Raw genomic sequence first — 22752 nt, forward strand, 5'->3', positions numbered from 1 at the left:
AACTAGATGTAATATCTCCAAGTTTGCAGACGACACAAAGCTGGGTGGGTGTGTGTGCTGTGAGGAGGATGCTGAGAAACTCCAGTATGATTTGGACAGGTTGGGTGATTGGACAGATGCATGGCAGATGTAGTATAATGTGGATAAATGCTAGATTATCCACTTTGGTGGCAAAAACAGGAAGGCAGATTATTATCTGAACGGCAATAGATTGGGAGAAGGGGAAGTGCAACGAGACCTGGGTGTCCTTGTGCACCAGTTGCTGAAGGTAAGCATGCAGGTGCAGCAGGCGGTTAAGAAGGCAAATGGTATGTTGACCTTCATAGTGAGAGGATTCGAGTACAGGAGCAAGGATGTCTTGCTGCAGTTGTACAGGGCCTTGGTGAGACCACACCTTGAGTATTGTGTGCAGTTTTGGTCGCCTTATCTGAGGAAGGATGTTCTTGCCATGGAGGGAGTGCAGCGAAGATTCACCAGACTGATACCCGGGACGGCAGGAATGACGTATGAGGAGAGATTGGGTCGATTGGGCTTATATTCGCTGGAGTTTAGAAGATTGAGGGGATCTCATTGAAACTTATAAAATTCTAACAGGACTAGACAGACTAGATGCAGGAAGGATGTTCCCGATGGCGGGGGGAGTCCAGAACCAGGGATCACAGTCTAAAGATAAGGGGTAAGCCATTTAGGACAGAGATGAGGAGGAATTTCTTCACCCAGAGAGTGGTGAACCTGTGGAATTCTCTACCACAAAAGGCAGTTGAGGCCAATTGATTAAATATATTCAAGAAGGAGTTAGATATATTTCTTAAGGCTAAAGGGATATGGGGAGAAAGCAGGGACAGGGTACTGAATTTGGATGATCAGCCATGATCTCATGAAATGGCGGAGCAGGCTCGAGGGGCTGAATGGCCTACTCCTATCTTTCTACGTTTGTATGTCCCTGGAGTGGGACTTGTATCCACAACCTTTTGATTCTAGAGGTGAGTGTGCTACTCACTGAGCCACAGCTGACACTATGACACAGCTGTATTATGAACCTGACATTTATTATAAGCCTACTTCATGTTTCATTTTAATCTCTACATCTTTCGTAATCCAGGGAGCTCTAGCTTTGAATTCCCTTCCTTTCCTCCTTGTGGGAATGTGTCTAGTATGTATCCGAACTATCTCCTCTTTGAAGGCGTCCCATTGTCCATTTACTGTTTTAATATTTTATCTGCCAATCTTTGATTCCAATCCACCTGGGCCAGATGCAAGGTGGGAGGTCAGGGGAGCATTGGAATAGTCAAGTCTACAGGTAACAAAAGCATGGATGAGGATCTCACTGGTCAACTCAGCAGGACTGTGCAGATCAGGGTTCAAACCTCGCACTTTCTCTCTGAGGCAGGAATGCTACCACTAAGCCAGAGGCTCGCTTTTATATTCATCCAGGTCTTCTCATATAATGGCTTTCTTAGGTAGTCTTTTACATATTCTGGTGCTCTGATGTGGTGCTGTCCCTGTGGTTTCAGTATGATTGTTAATCAAATGAGCACACTTGAGATGCTCGTGGCCGTCAACGTCTAAGAGCTCAGACCCCAGATATGTGGCCCAACTGGCTTTGTGGTATCTGGGCGAGCACTGTATGACGAGGGTACAGCCATGTTGTCCTTCCGAGGAAGGCCAGCATGCATCACTCCCATTGTGCCACTGCCACTCCCGTGGGGCTACGAAACTTATCCAAGACTGGATGTCAGACAAGCAGGTGACAACACGTCATCTTTGCCACAAACTCCGTTCACTCGCCACCAAATGCATCCCCCTACCCGCCCACTGTCTGAGGGTAAACCAGACTGTTCACAACCTCTGTGTGATATCTGACTCCAAGCTGAGCTTTCCATCACAAAGACCGCCTACTTCCATCTCCGTGTTATTGCCCGTCTCCATCCTGCCTCAGCCCATTTGCTCCTAAAACCCTCATCCATGCCTTTGCGACTTCCAGACTCAATGATTCGAATGCTCTCCTGGCCAGTCTCCCATCATCCATAAACTTGAGCTCCTCCAAAACTCTGCTATCCATATCCTAATGCACACAAAGTTCCACTCACTTGCTGATCTACAATGGTCCCGGTCCCACTATGGCTCCAATTTACAACCTCCTCCCACCCAACAAGGCTCCGAGAATACTGTCTCCACAGTATCGGAGGAATTCTGTGGGGTGCTTTCCTTGTAAGTGCAAATTAGACCGACATAGGAATTCCTAGAAAAAAAAAGCAAGGTCCATCTAGTTCACTTTCCACAATCCTGGCAGTCAGATAATACAACAAAAATGGATGATTAATCATAGGCTTCTTCTTCTTTCGTATGGTAGTAGCAAAGCAAATCAAATGTCAATATCTAAGTTGATTATCCAAGCCAAAGCTTCCGGTGTAACAGTGTGGATATTCTTGTAGGCTGCCTGCAAATTTCCTGAGAGCAGTGCTAATCATGGGCTAATATTTGGCAACGTCAAAAAATTGTCTTCTAAAATTTTAACTATGTATACACCATGCACCCCTGGGAGAACCTAAAATAGGTGGAATAGCCTTTATTTTCTGAATCTTAAGATCCTGTTTCATAATGAAAGGGGAGGGAACGGAATCCAAGAAGTAAGACAACAGCAACATACTGCGGATGCTGGAAATCTGAAATAATAACAGAAAACGCTGGAAAAACTCAGCAGGCCAGGCAGCATCCATGGAGAGAGAAACAGAGTTAACGTTTCAGGTTGAAGACCTTTCGTCAGAACTGGAAAAAAGCAGGAAATGGAACAGATTTCAACAATTTCAGATCATAACCTCGGCCCCTATCATATTTATATTTTTTATCCACACTTTTTGTTTGTGCCTTTTTTTCTTCTCTCCCATATGGCAGCTGTTTTTCATTCTGTCAGCGCAACTCACACTTCATCGAAAGCCATCCTTTGTTTCTTAACCTGTCCAATTACCATCTCCTCTTACCTTGAATATCTCTTAATATCTCTTTATTTCTCCTGCCTTCTCTCCTATCACAGACCTTCCCTTTTGTTCTTTCATCCCCTCCCCCTTTCCCAGCCCCTAAACTTGCTTTTAAATCTGTTCCATTTCCTGCTTTTTTCCCGTTCTGGCGAAAGGTCTTCTACTTGAAACGCTAACTCTGTCTCTCTTTCCATGGATGCTGCCTGACCTGCTGAGTTTCTCCAGCATTTTCTGTTGTTGTCCGAGAAGTAAAGTTTCGCTCCCATCGGGCCTCGCGGCGGGTGCGCACGCGCAAACACTCACCATTCCGTCGGGTGGGTAGAGAATACCGACTGCGCCTGCCAGGAACAATAAAGTTTTGTTGCATTGTATTTTTTTCTCTCCGTGTGAACGCGGCTGAGCGGAGCGATGGCGGCGGCAGTGGCGGCGGGAGCGACGCGCAAGAAAGACGGAGGCCCTAACGTCAGGTTCTTAGAGTCGCCCGATACCGTGGCGCAGTTCGACGGCCTGAGGTTGTGGTTGGGCAAAAACTACAAGAAAGTGAGTGCCTGAGGCCTAGGGGACGCGAGCCGGAGCGACTGAACCGGGTTAACCTGGTGTGTTAGCAGCAAATGGCGGCCGAGGCCGCGGGCTTCGGAGTGCGAATTGAAGCGGTGGAGGGAGGAAGAGCTTCTTCCGCCCCGTCAGGATTTACGAACCGTGTCGCTATTGCTCAGATTTCACCAAATTTCTCTGGGGGAGGCCGCTCTCCTGAGGGGCTGGCGTCAGTCTCTTGCTTTGTGTTGGGTGTGTGGGGGGAAGCGTCCTTCAAAAATATGTAAAATCTAATTTTATTCTCTGACGCAAGGAATGTAAAAGGAAATTGCTATTTCAATTCCGTAAAACATGTTTTGGTTTGTGGTAGAAGGTGAGGGAATTTAATTTATATCATTTAAATTGAATGTGATTTTTGTGGCCGTTGAACGTCTGTTTTTAAAATATAATATTGCAAAAATAAATTCTCAAAGAAGTCTAGAATGAGGTCTCCAGAAGAATGTGCGGTGCTGTGGTTTCTTTTTCTCACTGGTTAGCTTTTGTTTTACTTCATGTTCCACGTTGTAAATGTGTGTTATTGTTCATTATTTTGTTTGTGGTGAGGAGTTGGGTCATCAATCGATGTTGCAGAGTAAAGGAACGAATCAATCTGTTTAGCCAGAGGAGTGCAGCATGACACAAAGGATCGTGAAGTTAGTGAGGGCGGAAGCAGATGGTGAAGTGCTGCCTGATTGGATAACTGTATGTGGGGTAGTGAGCGAATGAATGTTATTAAATTCATATTCCTCCACCCCCAAAAAAATTAATTTAAAGAATATGCAGGTTTTATGCAGAAAATGTGGGAGATACTGCACTTAAGGGTGAGGGGGCGATAACTGGCTTCATTGTTTGATGGATGCGGTATTTTGGTCCTTTTTTGGTTGCTGTCACTATTTTAGTTTTTGAAACTTGTTTGGATGCAATATAGTGAGTGAGGGTGAAATCGTTTTTCTTTGAAGAAATATTGGCTTAAGAGGAATCGAAGGTGAAACCAAATTCATTTGCCTGTAATTATTTTGTTTGAAGAATTTGCAAGATTCCAATTAAGGGAACAATGAAATTGGAATAATTTGATTTCTTTAGCAGTTTGTCTACTAAATATATTGAAGTACATTTTTCTGTAACTGGTTTTGATGAGCTATGGGAGTGCAAATGGAGTTTGAAAATGGTGACAAGACATGGGTGGACAGCAAAATAGAGGAGAGCGAGACTTCCTGAAGGAAGTTCAAGATGCTTTACTCCTTGACGAGTTCAAGTCTCAGCGCCCTATGTATCTGTTAGAAATTTAGCATTGGTGTGAAGCTCAATTTATGACTCAATTTTTTGGATATGTGCATTCTGTGACTTATACCATAAATTATGATATTTGATGCATGATCTTTTCTGGGAAGGTAATTTGAAAATACTGCAGGGAGCATAACGGGGACATTGCTGCAGGAGTTCCTCGTGGCAGTGTCCTAGGCCCAACCATCTTCAGCTGCTTCATCAATGACCTTCCTTCCATTAGAAGGACAGAAGTGGGGATGATTGCACAGTGTTCAGTTCCATTTGCAACTCCTCGGATAATGAAGCAGTCCCTGCATGCAGCAACAACAACTTGCATTTATATATCGCCTTTAACATAGTAAACATCCCAAAGCGCTTCACAGTTAGAAGACGTCAAAAAATTTGACACTGAACCACAAGGATAAATTAGGGCTGGTGACCAAAAGCTTGGTCAGAGGGGTAGGTTTTAAGGAGCGCCTTAAAGGAGGAAAGAGAGGTGGACACGTTTAGGCAGGGAATTCCAGAGCTTGGGGCCTAGGCAACAGAAGGCACAGCCACCAATGGTTGAGCTATTATAATCAGGGATGCTCGAGGGCAAAATTAGAGGAGCACAGATAATGTGGGGGGGTGGTTGTGGGGCTGAAGAAGATTAGAGATGGGAAGGGGCGAGGCCATGGAGTGATTTGAAAATGAGGATGAGAATTTTGAAATCGATGTGTTGTTTAACGGAGCCAATATAGGTCAGCGAGCATAGGGGTGATGGTGAATGGGACTTGGTGCGAGTTAGGACATTGGCAGCCGAGTTTTGGATGACCAAGTTTACGTAGGGTGGAATGTGGGAGGCTGGCCAGGAGTGTGTTGGAATAGTCAAGTCTAGATGTAACCAAGGCATGGATGAGGGTTCCAGCAGCAGATGAGCTGAGGCAGGGGGGGGAGAAGGGCAATGTTACGGAGGTGGAAATAGGCATTCTTAGTTGTGGCACGGATGTGTGGTCAGAATCTCATTTCAGGGTCAAATACGACACCAAGGTTGCGAGAAGTCTGGTTCAGCCTCAGACAGATGCTAAGGACAGTGATGGAGTCAGTGGCGAGCCAATGGAGTTTGTGGCGGGGACCGAAAACAATGGTTTTGATCTTCCCAATATATAATTGGAGAACATTTCTGCTCCTCCAGTACTCTGTCGGGCAAGCAGTCTGACAATTTAGAGACCGTGGAGGGGTTGACAGAAATGGTGGTGAGGTAGAGCTGGGTGTGATCAGCGTACACGTGGAAACTGAGTGTGTTTTCGGATGATGTCGCCGAGGGGCAGCACATAGACGAGAAATAGGAGGGGGCCAAGGGTAGATCCTTGGGGGATCCTGAGAGGTAACGATGCAGGAGCGGGAAGAGAAACCATTGTAGGTGATTCTCTGGCTACAATTAGATAGATAAGAATGGAACCAGGCGCGTTCAGTCCCACCCAGCTAAATGACGGTGTAGAGGTGTTGGAGGAGGATGGTGTGGTCAACCGTATCAAAGGCTGCAGACGGGTCGAGAAGGACGAGGAGGGATAATTTACCTTTGTACCAGTCACAAAGAATGTCCTTTGTGACTTGAGAGTCGTTACGGAAACCTGATTGGAGTTCCTGGAAAAATGGTCCCGGATTTGGGAGGCAACAACACGTTCAAGGACTTCGGAGAGGAACGGAAGGTTGGAGATGGGGTGGTAGTTTGCAAGGACGGAGGGGGTCAAGGGTTATTTTTTGAGGGGTGGGAGCCCCGTTAACAATATCAGCTGACATGGAAGCCAGGCAGGGAAGTTGGGTGGTCAGCAGTTTGGTGGGAACCGGGTCGAGGGAGCAGGAAGTGGGCCTCATGGACAAGATGAGTGCGGAGAGGTCATGAGGGGAGATCGGAGAGAAACTGAAGATAGGTGCGATTTATGGGCTAGGGCTGGGGGGAACCTGAGAGGAAGTTGGGCCCAGTGGGCTAAAGGAAGGAAGGGAAATGGCTGAGGCAGCTGATTGGATGGCCTCAATCTTAGACAAAAGTCCATGAGCTCCTCGTACTTGTTGGAGTTGAGGGTGGAGGAGCTAGGGGAGAGGGGTTTAAGACAATGGTTAGCAGTAGAGAATAGAAGTCGGGGGGAATCTTTGCGTTCCAGAATGATCCTGGAATAGTGGTCAGTTTTGGCAGACGAGAGCAGGACCTGATAAAACCGGTTATCCGCCATATCCGTTCAAACCTACGTCCCTTGGACTTAAGTGAACAAGACCTGGACACCATTCAGGCTTGAGCTGATAAGTAGCAAGTAACATTCATACCACACAGGCAATGACTATCTCCAACAAGACAGAGTCTAACCACTTCCCCTTGACATTCAATGGCATTGCCATCGTCTAATCCCCCACCATCAACATCCTGGAGGTCATCATTGACCAGAAACTTAACTGGACCATAACAACATAACAAGAAATGGGAGCAGGAGTAGGCCCTTTGAGCCTGCTCTGCCAGTCATCAAGATCATGGCTGATCTACCTCAAATCCACCTTCCTGCACTATCCCCATATCCCTTAATTCGCTTAGTTTCCAAAAATTTATCGACTTCTGTCTTGAATATACTTAACTGAGCACCCACAGCTCTCTGGGGTAGAGAATTTCAAAGATTCACAACCCTTTGAAGAAATTTCTCATTATTTCATTCCTAAATGGCCTAGCCCTTCATTCTGAGACTGTCACGTCATGCTCTAAATTCCCCAGCCAGGGGAAACATTTTTCTCAGCATTAACCCTGTCAAGTCCCTTAAGAATTTTATGTTAAAGTTCAATCACACCTCATTTTTCTAAACTATAGGCCTAGTCTGCTCAATCTCTCCTCATAGGACAGTCCCATCATCCCAGGAACCAGTCGAGTGAACCTTCGTTGCACTCCCTCTAAGGCAAGTATGGCAGACTGTAACGAGCGGTGTACCACAAGGATTAGTGCTTGGGCCACAGCTATTTACAACTTATATTAACGACTTAGATGAGGGGACTGAGTGTAACGTATCCAAGTTTGCTGACGATAGAAAGTTAGGTGGGAAAGTAAGCTTTGAGGAAGACTCTAAAGAGGCTGCAGAGATATCGAGAGGTTGGCTGATTGGGCAAGAACATGGCAAATGGAATACAATGTGGGGGAATTACAAAGTTATCCACTTTGGTAGGAAAAACAAAGAAGCAGAAGATTTTTGGAATGCTTAGAGATTGGGAAATGTTTGCGCTCAGAGGGACCTGGGTGTCCTTGCACATGAATAACATAAAGTTAACATGTAGGTTCAACAAGCAATTAGGAAAGCAAATGGTAAGTTCGCTTTTGTTACACGGAATTAGAGTATAAGAGTAAAGACGTCTTAGTGAGGAGGATGCCGAGAAACTCCAGTATGATTTGGGCAGAAGCATGGCAGATGCAATATAATGTGGATAAATGCAAGGTTATCCACTTTGGTGTCAAAAACAGGAAGGCAGATTATTATCTGAATGGCAATAGATTGGGAGAAGGGGAAGTGCAACGAGACCTGGGTGTCCTTGTGCACCAGTCGCTGAAGGTAAACATGCAGGTGCAGCAGGTGGTTAAGAAGGCAAATGGTATGTTGGCTTTCGTAGCGAGAGGGCTTGAGTACAGGAACAAGGATGTCTTGCTGCAGCTCTACAGGGCCTTGGTGAGACCACATCTTGAGTATTGTGTGCAGTTTTGGTCGTCTTATCTGAGGAAGGACGTTCTTGCCATGGAGTGAGTGCAGCGAAGATTCACCAGGCTGATCCCTGGGATGGCAGGAATGACGTATGAGGAGAGATTGTGTCGATTGCGCTTGTACTCGCTGGAGTTTAGAAGAATGAGAGGGGATCTCATTGAAACTTATAAAATTCTAACAAGACTGGACAGACTAGATGCAGGAAGGATGTTCCCGATGGTCGGGGAGTCCAGAACCAGGGGTCACAGTCTGAAGATAAGGGGTAAGCCATTTAGGACAGATGAGGAATTTCTTCACCCAGAGAGTGGTGAACCTGTGGAATTCTCTACCACAGAAGGCAGTGGAGGCCAATTCATTAAATATATTCAAGAGGGAGCTGGATATATTTCTTAAAGCTAAAGGGATCAAGGGATATGGGGAGAAGGCAGGAACGGGGTACTGAATTTGGATGATCAGCCACGATCTCATTGAATGGCGGAGCAGGCTTGAAGGGCCGAATGGCCTACTCCTGCTCCTATCTTCTATGTTTCTATACAGGGCATTGGTGAGGCCACACCTGGAGTACTGTGTACAATTCTGGTCTCCTTACCAAAGGAAAGACACACTTGCCTTAGAGGACTTGCAACGAAGGTTCACCAGACTGCTTCCTGGGATGGGGCGATTGTCCTAGGAGGAGAGATTGATTAGACCCAGCCTATATTCCCTAGAGTTTAGAAGAATGAGAGGTGATCTAATTGAAACATATAAAGAGATTTCAAGGGGATATAGACATGGTGAGTGGGCTTGACAGGGTTAATGTTGAGAAAATGTTTCTCCTGGCTGGGGAATTTAAAACACGAGGTCACAGTCTCAGAATGAGGGTCGGCCATTTAGGACTGAGATGATAAATTTCTTCACTCAAAAGGTTACGAATGTTTGGAATTCTCTACCCCAGAGTGCTGTGGATGCTCAGTCGCTGCATATATTCAAGACAGAGGTTTATCAAATTTTTGGGAACGAAGGGAATTAAGGGATACGGGGATGGTGCGGGAAGGTGGATATGAGGTAGATCAGCCATGATCTTGTTGAATGGAGGAGCAGGATCGAAGGGCCAAATGGCCTCCTCCTCCAATTTCTTATGTTCTTATCTACAATGCATAAGTCAGTAGTGTGATGGAATACTGTCCACTTGCCTGGATGAGTGCAGCTCCAACAACACAAGAAGCTCAACTCCATCCAGGACAAAGCAGCCCGCTTGATTGATGCCCCATCCACCACCTTAAACATTCACTTCCCTCGACCACTGGCGAACCATGGCTGCTGTGTGTACCATCTTCAAGATGCACTGCAGTACCTTGCTCAGGCTTCTTTAACAACACCTCCCAAACCCACAACCACTACCACCCAGAAGGACAAGGACAGCAGATGCGTGGGAACACCACCACCTCCAAGTCGCACACCATCTTGACTTGGAAATATATCGCCGTTCCTTTATTGTTGCTGGGACAAAATCCTGGAACTTCTTAACAGTGAGTGTATCTTCATCACATGGACTGCACCTGTTTGAGAAGGTGGCTCACCACCACCACCATCACAAGGGCAATTAGGGATGGGCAACAAATGCTGGCCTTGCCAGCGAAGCCCACACCCCATGAATGAAAAAAATCAGGGATCTCAGAAGTGGTGCAGACAATGGCTTATTCCATTTGCATCAATTAAACAGATCAGTGTTTGCATGACTTGAGTCATAGACTTCCGAATTTGAAATGGTTTCGCTGCACTGCAAGTGATCACGCCTTGTAGTAATGGCGTATCAAAGGCACATGCTGTTACTATGGCGCATGTTTTGCAGGAAATTGTGGTGTAGGTAACTCAAGCCATTACTTGCGCCATGCCAAAATTTCCTGGCACTCTGAACAGCTTCACCGTGGTCTTCGTCAAAACAATGCGAATTCCGTTGTCTTAGCCCAGCCTCCGATTAAAATCAGTGGTCATGTCCAATTTGCTGTATTAACACTGCTTTGATTGCCACTGCCTCTTGGACTGAACCGCTGATGAACTGACTTGTACTGAAGAAAGGAATGCCAAATTTAATTGGAGAAGCTGGAGAAGTACTGGCTTACTTGGCAATAGGGTTGCAAAGGGGTGGAAAGTTTCTGGGAAATTTTCCACGGGAAGTTTAGCTTGGGAATTTTGGGAATTTTGCCCAAAAAAGCACATGCTAGCATAATATTGTTTTTTTTGTATTTCTTTTTTTTCCCCACAGGTCCTCTCTTAAAATTACCAAGAGAGATGGAATCTTAATTATTAAGGAATTTCTTAATCAATATATGTTTATCTTACTTGGCTTGTTTTAATAATTACAAGTTTTGTGTGTGAACAAATGTGTCCTGATTGGTTGGATGAGCGATTAGCTCCCTCTATTTGTAATATTTGCATATCGAATTGTGATTGGCCTGCAGGCATCTGTAAGACTGCTATAGTTTTTTTAAGATCCAGGTTAGGGGTCCTGAGGGAAGTCATTTTGTTTTCTGCTGATGTTGTGATGATGCAGTAAGTAAATCAGACTTTATACCAAATAAACCAGTTACTTGTTGAACTCTGTTGTCCATCAATTTAAAATACACAAAATAATACACTATTGGTGATGTAGCGTCGCGTGTGTACAGGTCATGCTTCCATCACATGGAGCATCAGCAAAAACGTACTCACCCTGTTGCAATCGTGCTGATCGACCGCAGTTCGACACAGAGATGAATGCCCTTTATTTCTCTGCATAGAACAATGCCACGTTTACCGTCGGATGTGTGGAAGCATTTTACCCCAGGCATTAAAGATGGAAAGACTGTGTACATGTGCAAACACTGTAGAAAGCCATATGTAAAGAATGCCACAAAGATGCAGCAGCATTTCTCCAAATGCAACAACTTCACTCAAAGCTCACAGCAGTCAGCCCAGAGTTCCTTTGCTTCCATTCAAGAAGATGACGGTTCTCATTCAGCATCAGGCTCCTTATCAGCAACTCCTGGCCCACTTGGAAGGTTCTTTGATACAATGGATAACCATAGCCAGAAGAATGCAGATGAGTGCCTTGCTCGAGCTGTATATGCAACAGGCTCACCCCTCATGCTCACAGCCAATGTGTACTGGAAGAGATTTTTCAATGTTATTCGCCCTGCATACTGTCCTCCCACCAGACATGCTCTGTCTACTTATTTGCTGGAGGCTGAGTATAACAGAGTCCAAGGAAAGCTCAAAGAAACGATAGCGATGGCAGACTGTGTTGCAGTTATCTCAGATGGGTGGTCAAATGTACGAGGGGAGGGCATCATAAACTACATCGTCTCCACTCCTCTCCCAGTGTTCTTCAAGAGCACAGACATGAAGGACAACAGACACACAGGCACATACATTGCTGATGAGCTGAAAGCGGTCATCAACGATCTTGGATCACAAAAGGTCTTTGCAGTAGTTACTGACAATGCTGCGAATATGAAGGCTGCTTGGGCTCAAGTGGAGGAGGCCTACCCTCATATTACGTCTATTGGGTGCGCAGCTCGTGGGCTTAACCTGCTCCTCAAGGACATCATGGGTTTGAGAACCATGGAAGCACTGTACAAGAGAGCCAAGCAAGTTGTTAAGTATGTCAGGGGAAAACAGGTAGTTGCAGCCACCTACAACTCCAAGCAAATGACAAAGAACAAGAACACCACACTGAAGCTGCCCAACAACACTAGATGGGGTGGTGTTGTCATAATGTACAACAGCCTTCTGGAGGGTAAGGAGTCGCTGCAAGAAATGGCAATATCCCAGTCTGGGGATATGGAAACCACCATCAAGAAAATACTGCTGGATGATGTGTTTTGGGAGAGAGTGGTTAGCAGCCTTAAACTACTCTCACCAGTAGCATCTGCAATTGCTCAGATTGAAGGAGATGACGCTGTCTTGTCAGATGTTCTCAGGCTTTTTACTGATTTAAAAGAACAAATCAGCATTGCCCTACCCACATCCCTGCTGCTCAAAGCAGAGGAGAAGGCAATTGTTCAATTCATACAGACGCGTCAAGAATTTTGTGTCAAGCCGATTCATGCTGCAGCATACATGCTGGATCCAAAGCATGTTGGGAGACCAATACTTTCTGGAGAACAGATCAACAGCGCTTACAGTGTGATTTCTACCCTCACACACCATCTCAATCTGGATGTGGGCAAAGTTCTGGGAAGTCTGGCAAAGTTATCTACCAAGCAAGGGCAGCACGGTGGCATAGTGGTTAGCACTGTTGCCTCACAGCGCCAGGGACCCGGGTTCGAATCTGGCCTCGGGTGACTGTGTGGAGTTTGCACATTCTCCCCGTGTTTGCGTGGGTTTACTCCGGGTGCTCCGTTTTCCTCCCACAGTCCAAAGATGTGCGGGTTAGGTTGATTGGCTATGATAAATTGACCCTTAGTGTTAGGGGGATTAAATACGTGGGGTTACGGGGATAGGGTGGGATATGTGTTGGTGTAGGGGTTACGGGGATCAGATGGGCCGAAATGGCCTCTATCTGTACTGTGGGGTTTCTGTGATTCTGTGAATGGGGATGGGATATGGGAATCATGCAAGCATATCAGTGCACATACCTGGTGGAAGGGACTTTGTGCATCTGAGGCCCTGTCACCTATTGCATCGGTGATGCTCCAAATCCCACCTTCATCAGCGGCCTCTGAACGAAACTGGTCACTTTTTGGGAATACGCATACAAAGGTGCGCAACAGGCTGACTAACAAGAGAGTGGAGAAACTGGTGGCTATGCGGGCGAACCTACAACTTATTGAGCCAGATACAGAAGTGTCCACCACACAGCTAGACAGTGACACAGAGGAGGAAATGGACACGCCAGAGTCAGAGAATCAGGAGGAGCAATGAGGAGTAGAAGACTCAAAGGGACAAAATAAGGACAAATTACAGGCTAAATAAGCTGACGCTCTTTTTATTTTATTTTAGATGGGTCTTTTTTGTGGGGGTTCAATAAAGTTCAAAATTATAACCTAAATAAAGTTTTGAAAGCCTGTTTTTATTTGTATGGAACAGTATGTCTATTTTGAGGACAAAGATAATAAGGGTCAGAGACAAAAACCATCAGTGTGCAAAAAAACTCAAAATTCCTATTAAATTCTCAAAATTCCCATGGAAAGTTTCCTCTTAAAAATTCCCAGAATTTTGCAACCCTACTTGGCAAGTATTACACTAATTTAACGGCAGTTGTATTGGGCAGAATGAAGACAAATTGAGATGTATGCGGTTAGCAGAGCCGTTTGACACCCTGTAGCTAACTCGAAGCAGAACTTTTACCCATTACAAAGTAGGGGTGTGATAGTGTACTGCTTATGTTACTGGACTACAAACCCAGAGACAACAGGACTAATAATCCAGAGAGCGTGAGTTCAGTTCCTAACATGATAGTTTGAGAATTTGAATTGTTTTATATTAAAAAAAAAATAAAAAAATCTGGAACTAAAAGCTGCGATCATTCATCGTGGCCATGTAGCTGTCGGATAGTCATAAAGCCCCACTGGTTCGCTGAAGTCCGCTACGGAAGGTTATTTTGAACTCGTCCTTACCTGGTCTGGCTTCTGTGACATCAGTTCCACAGCCTTGGTTGCCTCGACGTGGCCTCACAAGCCACTCCGTTATGGCAGCTATCGATGGGTAATAAACATAGAAACATAGACGATAGAAGCAGGAGTCAGCCATTCGGCCCCTCGAGCCTGCTCCGCCAGTCAATGAGATTGTGGCTGATCATCCAAACTCATTACCCCGTCCCTGCCTTCTCCCCATATCCCTTGATCCCTTTAGCCTTAAGAAATATATCTAACTCCTTCTTGAATATATTTAATGAATTGGCCTTAACTGCCTTCTGTGGTAGCGAATTCCACAGGTTCACCACTCTCTGGGTGAAGAAATTCCTCCTCATCTCTGTCCTAAATGGCTTACCCCTTATCCTTAGACTATGACCCGCGGTTCCGGACTCCCCGGCCATCTGGAACATCCTTCCTGCATCTAGTCTGTCTAGTCCTGTTAGAATTTTATAAGTTTCAATGAGATCCCCTCTCATTCTTCTAAACTCCAGCGAGTATAAGCCCAATCGACCCAATCTCTCCTTATACGTCATTCCTGCCATCCCAGGTATCAGCCTGGTGAATCTTCGCTGAACTCCCTCCATGGCAAGAACATCCTTCCTCAGATAAGGCAACCAAAACTGCACACAATACTCAAGGTGTGGTCTCACCAAGGCCCTGTACAACTGCAGCACGACATCCTTGTTCTTGTACTCGAACCCTCTCGCTACGAAGGCCAACATACCATTTGCCTTCTTAACCGCCTGCTGCACCTGCATGCTTACCTTCAGCGACTGGTGCACAAGGACACCCAGGTCTCGTTGCACTTCCCCTTCTCCCAATCTATTGCCGTTCAGATAATCTGCCTGCCTGTTTTTGCCACCAAAGTGGATAACCTCGCATTTATCCACATTATACTGCATCTGCCCAATCACCCAACCTGTCCAAATCATACTGGAGTTTCTCGGCATCCTCCTCACAGCACACATGCCCACCCAGCTTTGTGTCGTCTGCAAACTTGGAGATATTACATTTAGTTCCCTCGTCTAGATCATTAATATATATTGTGAATAGCTGGGGTCCTAGCACCGATCCCTGTGGTACCCCACTAGTCACTGCCTGCCACTCGGAAAAAGACTCGTTTATTCCAACTCTTTGCTTCCTGTTTGCCAACCAGTTCTCTATCCAAGTCAGTACCTTGCCTCCAATCCCATGTGCCTTAACTTTACACGCTAATCTCTTATGTGGGACCTTCTCGAAAGCCTTCTGAAAGTCCAAATACACCACATCCACTGGTTCTCCCTTATCTATTTTACCAGTTACATCCTCAAAAAATTCCAGTAGATTAGTCAAGCACGATTTACCTTTTGTAAATCCATGTTGACTTTGTCCGATCCTGTCACTGTTTTCCAAGTGCTCTGCTATTACATCTTTTATAATGAACTCTAGCATTTTCCCCACTACCGATGTCCGGCTTACCGGTCTGTAATTCCCCGTTTTCTCTCTACCACCTTTTTTGAATTGTGGGATAACATTAGCTACCCTCCAATCCAACTGTGGTCTGGGTATACATATTTCCAGGTACTTCCTGGCTGTTATTTCTCTGCAGATCCTCCCATCGTCCAGCTCTCTTAAATGTTGCTGTGAATCAACGCTCAGTTAATTAATTTAACACAGCAAGAGATCCAAGCTGGAGATTGCTACATCATCTTAGATTTTTAGCCTTTGGTGTTGAGGGATCATTTCATTGGCTGCGCAGCTTTCAAATTACCACTGGGGTGTATTCCATTGAGTGTTCCATTAAGTTTTGGCATAAATCTGCTGCTGGAGGATTGGGACGCGCAGCAGTCTAACTTGTGGTTTGTGGCCAGATGCGTCATTCCTGTACATTCTGGGCCTTTGAGTTATGGCCACACTAGGCTGCTGTATTTAAGTTTTCTGGAACATTGCAGGTTACAATTTTTTTCAAGTGATTTTAGTAATTTAAGTTGTCTAATTCTCAAATTAAACATGACAAAATTAGACATATTGTCCATTTCTCATGCATGAAACAGAGGCTATGTCCTGTTCCACAAGGACATATAAAACCGTCCAACGCCATATTGGCATCCCTGGCGGCCACCTTAAGCAGGCGTTGGGTCTCTATGCTAATGAGTGGCGGAATGCTTTTTTAAGGACCCCTCTCCGAAATTTGTCAGAAACTGAGGAATGTTCCACTCGGCCTTTTCTGGTTCCTCCTGTGGCCTAACCAGCAGCCCTTAAAGGGACTGCTTGAGTCAGCTAACATAAAGCTGAAGGAATTTCTCATCCACTCTGTTTCATCAAAGGCATATGCAGGCATTTCAGTACACAATATACACACCATGATTAATAAGGAATTTTTGATTTGTTTCCGTTAAGAATTAAAAAATTAAGGAAGAAATGAGATTTTATTTTACTTCAATCAGTTATTCGACGGTTTAAATACATTCACCTGTACCATTATTTTTGCGACTAAGTGGCACAAATCCATGAAGCTTGTGGTCGCCTTTGATTTAGCTGAGGTGGAGCTGCGTTAATCAATTTTGTTCGTTTTTAGTGAGGGTATTATTGGGAGTGCTGCAAAATCCAAGGAAGCTATGGTGTTGTAAATATTGCCGTAACTAACGCACAACATAATTTTCTGGCAATTTGAGTCAAAAATGAACCCAATGCTGCAGATGCTCCACTCCAATGACAAAAGTCACCAGGAAATTCTGCACCTTTTATAGTTCTATATGTAAAATCAATTTGTGAGCGGTGCAATAGATTTGTGTTCCGATGTAATTGAATAACTCTGGGTACTAAGTGTGTGAATTGTCACTGATTTATTCTTTGTACCCTTTGTGGGTTATCTTCATGTTTTGTGAATGGGCAAGTTCACCCCGAGGGGAGGGAGCGAGGACCTGGAGACAGGGCTGTGCTTTTAACAGTAACAAAGTGCTTATCTGTTTACCTGCTCAACGGGTTTCACTTTTTCATGATGTGGCAGACAATGGCAAGACCATAATTATTACCCATTCCGAGTTGCCCTTGACAGGTGGTGTGTGGCTGTTCGCTTGAACCACTGAAGTCCTTGAAGATCTGACTAGCTCAACTTTATAACGTGTGGTTCTCAGCTATGTGGTTGGCGCGAGATTAGCAATTCCTTAAGAACTTTTGATGCTGGGAACTGGGTTGGTGAGGGTACCAGGGAACAACTTCAGAGTGTGCCATGTCTATGGGGACAGGACTTGATGTAGGGTCTGAACCGTGAGCTGCTATTTGCATAAGTTTGATGGTTTTTGAATAAAATATTGAAATACAAAAACTTTTAATCTTTACTCTCTCCCATGCTAGTCATTTCCCTGTTAAGGCCCCATATTCACCTTCAAGCCCAAGGGGTGCAGAAATGTGTAGAAGTTACAACATGGGAACGGGCCAGTCGGCCCAACTAGTCAGTGTCTGTATTTATCCTCCGTGCGAGTAAATATTCCTAATCACATTCTCCTCGCCATGTAACCATATCCCTTCAACCCCATTTCCTTCATCATCTATCCAATCTAATCTTGAATGGTGACATAGTTCCTGATTTCCACAGCCTCTCAATTCTCTGTAAAGAAGTTTCCCCTGCCCTCTTGTTACATTTAATATTGTATCAATGGCCTCTTGTCCTTGTCCCCTCAATTACTGGAAACTAACTACCCTGTGCCACCTTTATAATATCTTAAACACCTCTATACTCATTTCCCTGTAATCTGTGTTGTCCGAACGAAAAAAGCCCCAATTTTCAATTTTTTTTGAACATATATTTCCTCATATAGGCAGCATCCTCGTGAATCTGTGCTGTACCCTCTCTAAAGCATCAATATCCTTCCCACGGTGCTACTATAGCCCAATATTACACACACTACTCGGGTCTTATTAAGGTTTTATAGCGGCGCACCATTACCTCGACTTTTATATTCTATACCTCTTGTGATGAAATCAAGCAGTCGATTGGCTATTTTTATGACTTTATCAAACTCAGGTGATGCCTTCAATGTACTGTGAACTTCTCCTTGGGTCCTGTCCCCCCCTTCCAAAACTGCCATCATCCCCACCCACCTCCTTTCAAAAAAAAAACCTCACCCTTGACCCCTCTGCCCTTGCTAACTAATACTCCTCGCTTGGTTCCATGCTTTACTATTTGATCATAGCTAGAGTATATCTGGCAATGGCTTCTCTGTTCACCTGTGCACTGTTAGCTCTGAAGTTCTTAAAGGATCTATTCATGATCCCATCCTTTTCAGAATCTATAGGTTGCCCCTTGGTGACATCATCTGCAGACATATGGTCAGCTTCCATAGGTGTGCTTATGACACCCAGCTCTACCTCTCCACCACTTCTCTCTACTCTTGTTCTGTCTCTGTGTTGTAAAGACTGCTTGCCTAACCCCCATGAGCTGCAATTTCTTCCAGTTTAACACTGAAGCCATTGTCTTTGGCCCAGCCACAAACTCCATACCCTGGCCACGCATTCTTCCCTTGCCTCGCTGCTGTCTCAGGCTGAACCAGACCACATGTCTAACCCCATATTCTCTCCATTGTCATTGTAAAGACTGTTTACTTCCACCTCCATAACATTGCTCACCTCTGTCGTGGATACCTTCACCCATGCCTAAGTCACCTCCAGACTCGACTACTCCAGTGCTGTCCTGGCTGGCCAATCATTTTCTATACTCTGTAAACTGCAGCTCACCGTAACTCTACTGCCCGTGTCCTATCCTGCACTAATGCCTTGACCTCAATGAACTACATTTGTTTCTGGTCCCCCCAATGCCACTGCATAGAGTTTAAAATTCCTTTTCTTGGATTTAAATCTCTTCAGGGCCTTGCCCCTTTCTATCTCTGTGATCTCTTACAGGCTGTCTCTGCACCCTATTCCAGAGTCTCTGTGCAAAGCATGTGTCGGTGTAGATTTTTAATACAGGAAACTTTGTGCTATCCGGCACCGACGGGACTGAACTGTTGCCGTCCCATCAAAACTGCCGGACAAACCAGCGCTAATGTTGAAACATACGGAGATTTTGAGCTCTGTATCTGGCAACAAACCCTGTGCTTCTAAACAGTTGGCCGTACTTTGCAAGCGTCTCTGTAGCTTAGCAACAGCTTCAGCGAGACCTTGCAGAGCCTGACTGGTTGAAAAAAAAAAGCAACGAAAAGAAAAAAAACCTAACGAAACAGCTCCTGATTTTTGCCGGTGGCTCAAGCATTCTGGACAGTTAACCTCCAGATAAACCAAAGTTTCCTGTAGATGAGACTATTAAACGCGTGGGTCTTGCACAGCCAGACCTTTTTTAAAAGTGTTTTCCCAGTCACTGGTTGAAGCAAATCTGGCAATTTAATTGGTTTCCAGCTGCTTGAAATCAATACATCAATGTTGACGCTACACTAACACGGCCCTTACCCTCATACAATAACTCCTTGAATTCATCTTCAGTTTCTTGACTTGAAGCCACGTTAGTTCACTGGTGTTCTGTATCTCAAAAGTGCTTAACAAAAGTTTGGAGTAACCAAATGCAAAATTGTATTGTTGCATATTCAGTTTAGGTGTGAAAATTTCACACATTTGCCACTGAATTTGCTAAAATCCTGTTCACAATACCATTGCCAAGAATGGTGCAGCTCATTGCAAGGATAAGGTGCAAATCTTAAAGGTTTTTTTTACCATTTTGATGGACAAAGCTCTTCAATAAGTTTCTATTTCTCAGTTTGTACAGGCAGATTCACCTTCAAACAAAACGCTGGCTGGTCTTGTGGTGCAACTGCTTCAGTTTCAGGAGGATGCATTTGGCAAACACGTCAACAATCCTGCATTAACGAAACTCCCAGTAAGTCATTTCCATTGAACAGTCTGTTATGGCTCCGCTGGTGTGTGTGTACATACATTAGATCACGGCAAAGATGGATTTAGCTGGGATACTCTTCGAGCTGCAACTTTCAGTCTAGACTTGCGCGTGAAGGTGCAAAATTGGGTGAGGTGCTCATGGTGCCCATGATACTAGCCAAGTAAGAGCCATTGTGTTGAAGAAAGGTGGAAATTGATTGGTGGAGGGGAGGAAACAACAACGAATTGCGTTTTTATAGCGCCTTCAACATTGTAAAACGTCTCCAGGTGCTTCACAGTTATCTAACAAAATTTGGTACCGAGTCATGTGAGATGTTAGGACAGGTGATGCCAAATTTAGTCGAAGATGTAGGTTTTAAGCAGCATCTTGAAGGAGGAGAGAGAGGTAGAGAAGCTTTGGGAGGGAATTCCATAGTTTAGGGCCCAGGCAGCTAATAGAAAAGTGATTGAATGAAATTGAAGATAAGCAAGAGGCCAGAATTGGAGGAGTGCAGAAATTTCTTGAGGGTTGTCGGGCTGGAGGAGGTTACATGGTGGAAGGAATTTCAGAAACAGGATGAGAATTTTACAAGGGGATGCTTTGCCGGACCTATAGCCAATGTAGGTCATTGAGCACAGGGTTGATGGGTGAACTGGACTTGGTGCGAGTTAGGACACGGGCAGCAGAGTTTTGGATGAGTTCAAGTTTCTGTGGGGTGGAAGATGGGCGGCTGGCCAGGAGAGCGTTACAATAGTCAAGTTTAGAGGTAACTTAAGGCATCGATGAGGGTTTCAGCAGCAGATAAGCTGAGGCAGGGTCGGAGACTGGCGCTGTTAGGGAGATCGAACTCGGCAGTCTTGGTGATGGAGCGGATATGTGGTCGGAAGCTCATCACTGGGTCAAATAGGACGCCGAGGTTACAAATGGTCTGGTTCAGACAGTGATCAGAGAGAAGGATGGAGTCGGTGGCTAGGGAACAGAGTTTGTGGCAGGGACCGAAGACCATGGTTTCAATCTTCCCAGTATTTAGTTGGAGGAACTTTCTGCTCATCTGGACAAGCAGCATGACAAATCAGACACTGGAAAGTTGAGGGTGGTGGTGGTGAGATAGGAGCTGTGTCATCAGTGAGTGTGTGACACCTGAAGTCGTGTTTTCAGATGATGGCACCGTAGGGCAGCATGTCCCCATAACCCTGCAAATTAGTCCTCTTTGAGTACGTGTCCAATTGCCTTTTGAATGTTAGTATGGAATCTGATCCACTGCACTTTCGGGTAGTACGTTCCGGATCTTAGCAACCATTTTGTGTGAAGAAATTTCTCCTCGTTTCCTCTCTAGCTCTTTTAGCAATTACTTTAAATCGATGACCTCTGGTTACTGACCCACTTGCCAGAGGAAATAGCTCTATCAGAACCTCATAGAATTTTAATTACCCCTAGTCAGTTTTTCCATAACCACCTTTGTTCTAAGGAGAATAATCCCAGCTTCTCCAATTTCTCCATATAACTGAACTCTCATCCCTGGTGTCATCCTGGTAAACCTCCTCTGTACCTTCTCCAGAGCCTTGACATCCTTCCTAAAATGTGGTGCCCAGAATTGTATACGATACTCCAGCTGAGGCCTAACCCAGTGATGTAAAGGGTTTAGCATGACTTCCTTGTTTTTGTATTGAGTGCTCCTATTTACAAAGCCATATATCGCATACGCTTTTTTAACTGCCTTATCAACTTGCCCTGCCACCTTCAAGGATTTGTGAATGTGCTCCCCCAGGTCCCTCTGCTCTTGAACCCCCCTCAAAATAGTACCATTTAGAGTCGACTGCCTCACCATGTTGTTCCTCCCAAAGTGCAGCACTTCACAGTTACCGCATTAACTTGCATTTGCCATGTGTTTGCCCATTTCACCAGTCTGTATGTCCTCCTGAAGTTGTGCTATCCCGTTACTGTTTACAACGTTGTCAAGTTTTGTATCATCCCAAACTTTGAAATTTTACTGCCTATACCAAGTCCAGGCCATTTTATATATAACAAGAAAAGCAGTGGTCCGAAAACTGACCTCCGGGGGGTTTTCTTAGTCAGTCTCCATTCCGTTCTGTTCTGTTACATGTTGCAACAGCTACTGCATCACTGCACAGCAGCTACTGTGCAAGTTTACATGCAGTTTTACTCGGGCTTGTTTTGCATTTCTATCTCCTCCCACCAAACTTGCTTGCAGTGTTTCTTTGGTTAACATTTGACCTGTTACCAGGCCTCTGCTGATACTGTTTTGATGTAGGCAATCTATTCCTTCCCTTACCAAAATTAGTCAAGCTGAGACCAGTTTCTTTTGCTGCCAACTTGGCTGAGATAGTCTCACATGGCAAACATCAAGGATCAGACCTGTGATTTTCCTGCTTTGTATGGTTCCATACCGCAGTGCATTTGCCAGCTGATATTAGTGGAGCTGTTAGCACTCTTAATGAGAAATCCAATTAGGAAATGGGCAGTGGTTGAAGCTTGGTCAGCTTGACCTATCCTTGGCCTGGAGCAGCATTGGATTTTCCAAATCAACCTCATTTGGTGTACTGTGAATGAGGTAAACTCTAGAAACGGATTAAAGATATACAACTCAAGGGACCCCCCATAACTGCTGTTAACCTTATATATGTTGTTTTTGGTTCACTGCTGCTTTATGGCAGATTTGTAGTTTATTGGGCATACTGAGATTATCATGAAAGCCGTGTATCACTGTAAATCTTGTTGCTCGCCTTTTTAATAATTTAATTCTGTTAATGTTGCTGATCTCG

General features: G+C 44.9%; 1 protein-coding gene across 8 annotated transcripts in view; it reads left to right on the forward strand.

Annotated features, from left to right (window-relative positions):
• Positions 1-3268: 3268 nt before the first annotated feature.
• The window catches only part of LOC147114715 (SWI/SNF complex subunit SMARCC1-like), a 256482-nt gene continuing 236998 nt past the window's right edge, over positions 3269-22752 (forward strand). For 2 of the 8 annotated variants that reach the window (XM_085992581.1, XM_085992587.1), the window contains exons 1-2: positions 3272-3518; positions 19853-19972. In XM_085992581.1, coding sequence (XP_085848707.1) covers positions 3387-3518; positions 19853-19972 — 252 coding nt within the window. In that variant the 5' untranslated portion in view covers positions 3272-3386. Of the gene's footprint in view, positions 3519-19852; positions 19973-22752 lie in introns of all 8 variants that reach the window. The other 6 variants (XM_085992583.1, XM_085992584.1, XM_085992585.1 and 3 more) reach the window with 4 other exon arrangements.

This window comes from Somniosus microcephalus, chromosome 7, assembly GCF_052327205.1.
Source record: "Somniosus microcephalus isolate GS21.2 chromosome 7, FLI_Smic_1.0, whole genome shotgun sequence".
NCBI classification, from domain to species: Eukaryota; Metazoa; Chordata; class Chondrichthyes; order Squaliformes; family Somniosidae; genus Somniosus; species Somniosus microcephalus.